This window comes from Rhincodon typus, chromosome 8, assembly GCF_021869965.1.
Source record: "Rhincodon typus isolate 14 chromosome 8, sRhiTyp1.1, whole genome shotgun sequence".
In the NCBI taxonomy this organism is placed as follows: domain Eukaryota; kingdom Metazoa; phylum Chordata; class Chondrichthyes; order Orectolobiformes; family Rhincodontidae; genus Rhincodon; species Rhincodon typus.
Window position 1 is genome coordinate 33,335,141 of NC_063339.1, and position 10,392 is coordinate 33,345,532.

At 41.6% G+C, this 10,392-nt stretch overlaps 1 protein-coding gene across 2 annotated transcripts in view; it reads left to right on the forward strand.

Moving 5' to 3' along the window:
- Positions 1–4,854, forward strand: part of dync1h1 (dynein, cytoplasmic 1, heavy chain 1) — a 136,575-nt gene extending 131,721 nt beyond the window's left edge. For both annotated transcript variants that reach the window (XM_048599652.1, XM_048599650.1), the window contains exons 75-78: positions 780–922; positions 2,583–2,751; positions 3,462–3,589; positions 4,513–4,854. In XM_048599652.1, coding sequence (XP_048455609.1) covers positions 780–922; positions 2,583–2,751; positions 3,462–3,589; positions 4,513–4,641 — 569 coding nt within the window. In that variant the 3' untranslated portion in view covers positions 4,642–4,854. The remainder of the gene's footprint in view (positions 1–779; positions 923–2,582; positions 2,752–3,461; positions 3,590–4,512) is intronic.
- Positions 4,855–10,392: the final 5,538 nt, after the last annotated feature.

The window sequence follows — 10,392 nt, forward strand, 5'->3', positions numbered from 1 at the left end:
TAATTCCTTGAAACGTAGGAGAATGAGGGGTGACCTCACTGAGGTGTATAGATAGGATGAATGCATATAGTCTTTTTCCCAGGGATGAGGAATTGAAAACTAGAGGGCATAATTTTAAGGTGAGAGGGGCAAGATTTAAGAAGGACCTGAGGGGCAACTACTTCATGCAGAGGTTGGTAGCATCATTTAAGAAAACATTTGGATAGGTACATGAAAGGGAAGATTTTAAAGGGATGTGGACGAAATGTAGGCAATTGGAACTAGCTGAGTAGGCATCATGGTCAGCATGGACCAGTTTGGGCCGAAGGGTCTGTTTTCATGCTGTATTACTCTGATATCCTGCACAGTTACTTGAATAGTCGATTATACAAATCATGTGCATATAGCTGGTCATTACCAACTATTTCAAAGAACTTTTAGACTGAAGTGCCAGTAAGGATTTGATGGATTTTTGCACACTGTCTTTCAGATTAAATGTTAAACCAAAGTCCCATCTTGCTCTTTAAATGTAAAAGATCCCATGTTATATTTGGAAAGATGATGTGGGAGTTGTTACCCTCCTATCATATCCAATATTTATCTTTCAGTCAGCAGCACTAAAACAGATTATCCAGTCATTGTGAAACTTCGAAATGTGCATATTGGCTGCTGAATTAACTACCATCCAAAATACTCAAACAGCTTTGGGAATGCCCCAAAAGGTGCTAAACAAATGCATGTCTGATTTGTATATTTAAAAATTACAGTTCAAATTGTTTTCCTTTTCTCTATCAAAAAAGGTATCTTGCCTCGTAGCTGGGTCCGCTATACAATCCCTGCAGATGTGACTGTTATTCAGTGGGTATCTGACTTTAGTGAACGTATAAAGCAACTGCAACAGATATCTCAGGCAGCTTCCACTGGTGGAGCTAAGGAACTAAAGGTGTGTGCATATATCATTAATATTGCCAAACTGTTGACCCAGCCACTTTTTACTCTTACTGTGTTGAAGATGTACAGATTTGGCATTTGTCGGCCTCATTGTGAATTGATGTGGTCAGTTACATGTGAGTATATCTCTTGTTATAAAACAGAAGTAAATTTTAATATTGAAGTGTTTTTGTGAATTGACTTCTCAACCTTTTGCATTTTGTATGCTGCCAACAACTTTGTCAAAAAAACCTGGTCTCCCCATGATAATACCTCACTTTTTCCAATGAGTGTATTTTTATATTAACATCTTTTTATTCATTCATGGAATGAGGGCATTGCTGGCTAGGCAGCATTTATTGCCCATCCCTAATTGCCCAGAGGGCAGTGGAGAGTCAACCACATTGCTGTGGGTCTGGAGTCACGTGTAGGCCAAGCCAGGTAAGGATGGCAGTTTCTTTCCCTAAAAGACATTAGTGAGCCAGATGGGTTTTTCTGCCAATCGACAATGGATTCACAGTCATCATTAGACCCTTAATTCCAGATGTTTATTGAATTCAAATTCCACCATCTGCCATGGTGGGATTCAAACCCAGGTCCCGAGAGTGTTACCTTGGTCTCTAACAGTCCAGCGATAATACCATTAGGCCATTGCCTTCTGTGCATTTTAATATATCAGTGTCAATTTTAAAGACATTAAAAATTGCAGTGGCTTGCATGAAAATGTTTTATTGCTAAATTATAACAAAAAATGATTTTGGTCATTATTGAGAAGCCTTAGTTGCATTTCATTGTTAAGCATGTCAATTCTTTCGGGTCCCACTGAGAAGACTTGCATCCCACCAATGAGACATTGCCTACTGTTTTGAGAAACAGTGGCCTTGAGCATTGCGTCAAAATGTAAACACAAATTACATTGCTACAAATTACCCTTACTAATTTGAGCTAATCTTTTATACTTCTGATTTTGCAGCCAGAAGTTGTTAACTAGATGTCTTTAATATCTATTAATTTAAAAGTCAGCTACAGTTAACTTTAGACAAAATTTGTAGTCATTACATTCCAGCATTGAAACAATACAAAACAATTTTTGATCATTTGTAGATCATCTTTGTTTATTAACTTTTTATAAAGTGTTATGCTGCACGTGATCTCTCCTTTCTGTGGTTCATTGACTTGATATTTGCAAGCTCCATTGACTTTTATCAGTATAAAGTAGTTGCCCATCTTAAAAATTACTTTTTAAATGACATGATCTGCGGTTTTAAAAACATGCTGTACTGACAAGTTAGTTCAGAAAGATTTGAAATTTTGTTTTTAACTTTCTAACTTGGAATCAGAAGGACAAGTTTGGTTGATTAAGAAATAAAAGTAGGTTGCCTGAGAAATTCAAGTCTGGCAGCAACAGTGGAGAAAAACAACTCCTTTCAAGTCCAATGAGTCGTCTTTGGAACTCAATTCAATTTGGATTTGTAATGTTCTCTGACCATAGATGCCACTAGCCCTGCTGGCATCCACAGTATTTTGCTTTTATTATCTTTAATTCATTCCAGTAGGAGAGTAGTCTTCTCTCCCAACAAACAATGGAGCTAGTGAGTGAAGAATATAGAACAGTATTTTGTTATGCTAGAACAAAATATTTTCCCATATCACTACTGTCTGAATTTTTGCAGAATATCCATGTTTGCCTGGGTGGCTTGTATGCACCAGAGGCTTACATCACAGCAACAAGGCAATACGTGGCTCAGGCAAACAGTTGGTCATTGGAAGAACTTCGACTCGAAGTCACTGTCACAAATAACCAGAATGCTGTATTGGATGCTTGCAGTTTTGGAATAACAGGTTAGTGCAAGTCATTTTCAGCAATCATTGATAGATATAGATATAGATAGATATCTATATATAAATAACAACAAGTTGCATTTAATGAGGTAATATCTAATGTTTCAAGATAGACATAATTGGGTCACAAATCTGAATTCTGTTTATTAAACTTGTACGCGATTTCAATTTGGAATTTTTTGTAGGATGTAATTCCGCTCCCCTACCTCAGCCGCCTCAAAGGGTTTACGAGTGTAGTCCTGAATTTAAATTCATTTCATTTTAAAGATGGCTAGCAGTTTAAAATCATAGTTTTAGTAATACTGATAGCTTTGATTCAATAGCTGGCTTTGGACCATCTATAATATTTTCTCAAGCTGATGTTATTTGTATCAGGCTCTCATACTTGCAATTGCTGTCCACTTGGAGCAGCAACAGCGCAAGTTGAGGAGGACTATTGTATTAAAAGTTTTTAAGTTATGAATCTTAAGTTATGCAATCTGCAAAATGGTATTTGCATAGCTAGTAGATAAGGTAATGACGTTTGACTGGTTTCCTACGCTGCATACAAAGTCCAAGCCATGTACAATAAATAAAATCAGTGCATTGAAGACTAATATGGTAATCTGTGGCTCAACTTGCACTTCTACATTATTAAAGTCGTATTACACTAAAAATGCCTTGTTAAGATTGATCAAAACATAAACTAACATGCCCTTTCCTTTGCCTAGGCCTGACACTTCAGGGTGCTACTTGTCATAACAACAAGCTGTCTTTGTCCAATTCAATATCCACTGAACTGCCTCTTACACAACTTCGGTGGGTTAAGGAGACAAACTCTGAAAGGAAAGCTAATGTGGTGAGTAAATTTTAGTCTAGTTACGTAATATAACCTGCACTATAGGGTTACTGAGTGCAGTAAGATATTGGCCCAAAATGTATTGTTAGAATGAGATCAAGGGTGTATGAAGTACCACAGCAGGCAAGAGGAAATGCCTGATTTAAAACACACAATTAGAAGGATGTTATTTGAAGATGTGGCGCTGCACTATTTTGGCAAAAATGGCATCTCTGCTGTCTAGTTGCACGTGAAAATGTATTGAGTCAAGTCTGAAGGATGTGATAAGTATATTTCTGAGGAACTTTTCTGGCATTTCAAAAAAAAAATTACAAGTCTCTTTCCTTCAGGTTTTAATTGGAGATTTTAAAGAAGCAAAGCATTTAACCTGATCTCGTTCATCCCAGATAGCCTGTAAAAGATGCTGCACAGTTTTGCTGCACGATGAAAGCATTCGTCAGCATTAAATGGGCTATTGACCTACCAAAGTAAAGTTTACATCATTGAATTAAAGGTTACTTAGTGATATTTGAATGAATTGTATCCTGGGACTGTGATTAAATCCTTTTACATTTTTAGTGGTGTTCAGTTTCCACATTGCCTCATTTGTCAAACTAGAATATCCACATACAGTCTTGTACCTTGAACATGTAATATCCATAAGTAAACACTGTGCATGGTATGATGCTATTCATACTGCAAAAATTTGGAGAACTCAGAGTACTGATTAAGCAGCACCTTGGGAGAGAAAGGGGATGTTTGATGATAATGTGGACTCTTATCAAAATTCAGTGTCTCTGCACAAGCTGTCTGGCCTGTTGAGTGTTTCAACATTTCTTCCAATTTCCATCTGTTGTTTGTTCACTTTGGAATGAATGTTTTTCATGTAAATACCTGTTTAGGGTATTATTTTATCCTTCTAACATGCATGCTTCACTTCACAGGTGACACTTCCAGTATACCTAAACTTCACTCGTGCTGACCTGATCTTCACTGTTGACTTTGAAATTGCTACTAAGGAAGACTCTCGCAGCTTTTATGAACGTGGTGTTGCACTTCTGTGCACAGAATAAATGGAAATTCTTGCTTTAAACATGATATTATAAAACTGCATGTGCTGTTGTTTAGAATGGAATTGTAGTAAAATTTCAAAATAATGAACAATTTTACTTGGGTTCTGTAACCAAGATGGTGTGGCTACTGAGAGCAAAGTTGGAAGATGTATTTTAATTGGTTTTGAAGATGTTCTCCAGGTGGTTTTACAGATAATAAAATTATGCATCATGGCTGGAGTGTGTATTTTCTAGTGAAATCCAGAAACGTTGGATTTCGATGCATTATGAACTTAATATGCTTTTCTATAGGAAGAAGTTATAGTGGAATGTCTGGAGCTGAGGTATCTTTTCTCATTGGTATGGTAGAGAGCTGCTTTGAGTTATGTTTGTGTCTCCAGTTCATACACCTACTTTTCCTCCCTTTTTCTGTACCTCCAACTAGGAAGAGAGATGGATGCTTCTGCTGGCCCCTTCCTGGTTTCGAAGAATAATTAGTTATTGCATATGTTCTTTGGTAATAACATTTTAAATGAAACTGTTTTCAGTGGGCTATCGCATTCACATTGAGAGATTGCAGCATTCTGTGATCACATGATTTCTAGGTAGGACCTTGCACTAACAAACCTTCAATGTACATGAGTTAGATTAGATATGACTTGAGTTAAGCGGTTACTTTTGAATTAGTTTTTATTTTACTAACTCACTGCTTTCTTTGTTTTTAATGTGTAAGAACTTTTACATCCTTAATTATAATTGCATTTTGCAGTGAAGTTGCAGTTCTTTTCCCTTGATGACCTTATTGTACTGTGATCTTGTCTTCGCTTCTTACAAGACCATCAAAAACTTAAGTTAGAACCAACCCTAGCTCAAATTGATAATATCCTTAGTCAAAGCAAAAATAAAGTATAATACATTATTTCAATATAGATGATTGGTAGTTTCTAACTGCAGTTAGTGCAAAAGTAAGTTTGCTTTAATGCGTAAAGAGCAAAAGAAATGCAAGTGTTAGTGATAAACTGAAAAGAAACTAACAAATATTTTAAGTCAACAAAACTAGTTCTGGTAATAACACACCGCCATGTGTTTTTATTTGTTCATGGGTTTGGCTGGGCCAACACTTATTGCCCTTCTTCAGAGGGCTTCTGAGTCAACCACAATGCTGTGGGTCGAGAGTCATGTGTAGGGTAGACTAGGTAAGGATTTTCTTTCCTAAAAGATGTCACTAAAAATCCACCTGCTTCACCAATGAGCAATGGTTTTATTGTCACAATTAGGTTAGCTGTTTCTATTCAAGTTTCAACTACCATGGTGGGATTTAAATCCAGAACCCAGGCTAACAAGACCTATCACACCCTGGTTATGATCTCACAACCTTTTCCATCAGGCAGAAGATACAGATGCCTGAACACCTGCACCAGCAGGTTCAGGAACAGCTTCTTCTGGGCCATTATTAGACTAATGTCTAGCCCGAAATAATGCCAATTTTGCTAACCTTGATCTCCCCTAGTGCATAGCCTGTGCAATGTAAGCTTATACCTGTCTAGTTTTCTAGAGCCTTTGATCTGCACATCCTTGCTTACTATGATCTGCCTGTACTGCTCATAAACAAAGCTGCTCACTGTACTGTGGTACACACGATGGTAAAAATCAATAATGCTGTAGGGACCTGGCGTAATAGTCCAGTGCTACCTCGAAGTGTTCAAAGCCATGCTAGTATTGTGGTTGATTGGCTTGCTGAGCTGGTTCATTGTTCCGCAGACGTTTCATTACTCTGCTGGGTAACATCATCAGTGCAGCCTATAATGAAGCGCTATTATTTTCCTGCCTGTCATTTAAACTCTGAGGTCCATTTGAATTGGATTACCTCACTTCCAGCTTTCCTTCGCAATGGAGTGTATATGGGGTCTAGCTCTGTGTTTATTGATGGCTTTCTTAGCGGAGGACCAAGCCTGTCGGAATTCCCAATCTTGTCTCTGCTTTGCCTGTTCCAGGATCCTGGTGGTTTTCCTTATCCATGTGGACGGAGATACATAGAGTACATACATACATAGAATCCCTACAGTGTGGAAACAGGCCCTTTGGCCCAACAAGTCCACACCGACCCTTGGAGCATCCCACCCAGACCCATCCCCTTATAACCCACCTAAGCTACACATCCCTGAACACTACAGGCAATTTAGCATTGCCAATCCACCTAGCCTGCACATCTTTGGACTGTGGGACACGGGGAGAATGTGCAAACTCCACACAGACAGTTGCGAGTGTGGAACTGAACCCGGTCCCTGGCACTGTGAGGCAGCAGTGCTAACCACTGAGCCACCATGCTGCCCTTTTTTAAAACATTCATTTTAGTGCCCATACCCATACATACGAGATGAGTGAGTATTGGTCGTGTCTTCTTGTTGCCAGTTGACGTTCATGTACTCTTGTGATTAATTTCCTTCCTGTCTGTCCAATGTAATATTTGTCACAGTCTTTGCAGGGAATCTTGTATATGACATTGGTCCTGCCCATAGTGGGTAGTGAGTCTTTGGTTCGGGTGAGCAGTTGGCGTAGGGTTGACGTGGGTTTGTGTGCTACTCTGATGCCCAGTGGTCATAGGAGTCTTGTCGTCAGTTCAGATGTATTCTTGACGTAAAGTAGCATGCTCGGTGTGCTGGGGCGTGCGGTATCTTCCTGGTGTTGTTCGTAGAATAAGCATCTTCTGACCCAGTTTTTTGGGTATCCATTGTCTTTGAATACTTGGAGGTACTCTTCTTTTTGGCATAGTTCTGTGCTGCTGCAGTGTGTTGCCTGTTTAAGTATTGTTCTCACAACTTCGTTTGTGTTAGGGTGGTTGCTGTTGAAATTCAGTACTTGGTCAGTATGTGTGGCTTTCCTGTGTACCTTTTGTTAGGAATTCCCCATTGGTCCTATGTTCCACCATGATGTCCAGGAATGGGAGCTGTTTGTTCTTTTCCTTTTCTCTGAATCTGATCCTGCTGAGGGTGGTGTTTTATTAGCTCATGTGTCTCCTCTAGTTTGGTCCATTTAATAATGACGAAGGCGTCGTCCACATAGCGTATCCATAGTTTTGATTTGGATTAGCAGAAGGGCCATACTTTCAAGTCTCTGCATCACTGCTTCAGCTTTTCGGCTGGAGATAGGTGATCCCATGGGTGTCCTGTTGATCTGTTCATATATTTGGCCATTAGAGATGAAGTGGGTGGTGAGGCACAGGTCCAGTAGCATGTTGTCTGTGGAGATGGTGTCACTAGGGTTTTCTTGTTTTAGTAGTGTTGCTAGTGTTTCTGTTGCTAGTGGTATGTCTAGTGATGTGAATAGGGCAGTAACATCAAATGATACCACGGTCTCATCGTCTATTCTTGTGTCCTTGATGGAATTGAGGAACTTCTGGGCTGAGTGGAATGAGTGGGGTGACTTGCTGATGAGGTGCTTTAGTCTCCTTTGTAACTCCTTGGCTAACCTATGTGATGGCGTGCCTGGCAGGGAGACTATGGGTCTGAGGAGTACTTCCGGTTTATGTACCTTCGGGAGGCCGTAGAATCGGGGGATTTTAATTCCTTTGGGTTTCATTCTTAGGTAGTCTGTTTTGTTGATTTTTGTCTGGTCTGTTTGAGTCTCTTTTGGTGTGTTGAGAATCTTGTTGCTGAGTTGTAGTGTCGGGTCTATCTGCACTTGCTGATGTATGTTCTTGTCGGCTAGTAGTGTTTGTGCCTTGAAGAGGTAGTCCCGCTTGTTTAGTATTACTGTCATGTGCCCTTTGTCTGCTGGTAGTATTGTGATGTTCTTGTCCTTTTTCAGTCCTTCTAGGGCATTCCTTTCTGATGTGTTGAGTGTTAAGTTCGCTCCTTCTGGTCAGTGTCAGGATCACTTGTTGTGCTTCTTCATTGATGCGATTGGTCTTCTGTGTGGCTAGGAATTCTGTTTTGGCGCCTGTGTTTGTAGTTGAGTCTGTGAATTAGAACCGCAGGTGCTGGAGAATCTGAGATAACAAGGTGTAGAGCTGGATGAACACAGCAGGCCAAGCAGGAAAGCTGACGTTTCGGGCCTAGACCTTCCTTCAGAAATGGGGGAGGGGAAGGCGAATAGAATATGGATAGGGGAGAAGATAGGTGGAGAAGAGACAGACAGACAGGTCAAAGAGGTGGGGATGGAGCCAGTAAAGGTGAGTGTAGGTGGGGAGTTAGGGAGGGGACAGGTCAAGGGGATGGGATGAGACTAGGAGATGGGGGTGGGACTTGGTGGGAGGACCGGTTAGGTGGGAGGACCGGTTAGGGAGGTGGGGACAAGCTGGGCTGGTTTTGGGATGCGGTAGGGGGAGGGGAGATTTTGAAGCTTGTGAAGTCCACATTGATACCATTAAGCTGCAGGGTTCCCAAGTGAAATGAGGTGCTGTTCCTGCAACCTTCGGGTGGCATCGTTGTGACACTGCAGCAGGCCCAGGATGGACATGTCATCTGAGGAATGGGAAGGGGGAGTTGGAATAGTTCATGACTGGGAGGTGCAGTTGTTTAGTGCGAACCGAGCGTAGGTGTTCCGCAAAACCTCTGCTTGGTTTCCCCGATGTAGAGGAGGCACAGCGGATACAGTATACCACATTAGCAGATGTGCAGGTGAACATCTGCTTGATGTGGAAAGTCTTGGGGCCTGGGATGGGGGTGAGGGGGGAGGTGTGGGGGCCGGTGTAGCACTTCCTGCGGTTGCAGGGAAAATTGCCAGGTGTGGTGGGGCTGGAGGAGAGTGTGGAGCGGACAAGGGAGTCACAGTGTGGTCCCTCTGGCAAGCAGACAAGGCTGGGGAGGGAAAAAATGTCTTTGGTGGGGTCGGATTGCACATGGCGGAAGTATCGGAGGATGATGTTTTGGATCCGGAGGTTGGTGGGGTGGTATGTGAGGACAAGGGGCATTCTGTTTTGGTTGTTATTGTAGGGAGGGGGTGTGAGGGATGAGTTGCGGGAAATGCGGGAGACACGGTCGAGGGTATTCTCGACCACTGAGGGGGGGAAGTTGTGGTCCTTGAAAAACGAGGACATCTGAGATGTTCGGGAATGAAATGCCTCATTGTGGGAGCAGATGTGGTGGAGGTGAAGGAATTGGGAATAGGGGATGGCATTTTTGCAGGAGGGTGGGTGGAAGGAGGTGTATTCTAGGTAGCTGTGGGAGTCGGTGGGCTTGAAAGCTTGAAACCTCCCTGGACTGACTTATCTCCTCCCTCTCTCCCCACCTACACTCACCTTTACTGGCTCCATCCCCACCTCTTTGATCTGTCTATCTCCTCTCCACCTATCTTCTCCTCTATCCATCTTCTATTCGCCTCCCCCTCTCTCCCTATTTATTTCAGATCACCCTTCCCCCTCGTCCATTTCTGAAATGTCAGCTTTCCTGCTCCTCTGCTGCTTAGCCTGCTGTGTTCATCCAGCTCTACACCTTGTTATCTCAGCTTTCTCCGTCTGTCAGTTTCCTGCCTGAAAGGTTTCTTATCCAGGTGTGTGCTCTGTTGTTTTCATGGGTTAATTTGGCTAGTCTTTCCTGAAAGATCTGTCTTTTCCTGGTTCTTGTGGTCTGTTGACTGACGTTGATGGCTCGTTTTTGGTCCATTGTCCAGTCTTGGTAATTTCTAGGAATAAAGTTTTTTTTGGTATGTAATTTCTGTCATATCTATGGAGCTGGTTGTGCGCATTGCTGATCCTTATCTTTACCATTCTGCAGCTGTTGTGTTCTGCTGTCCTATGGGCGGTTGGGGTGTTTGTATCTCACACTGCATGGT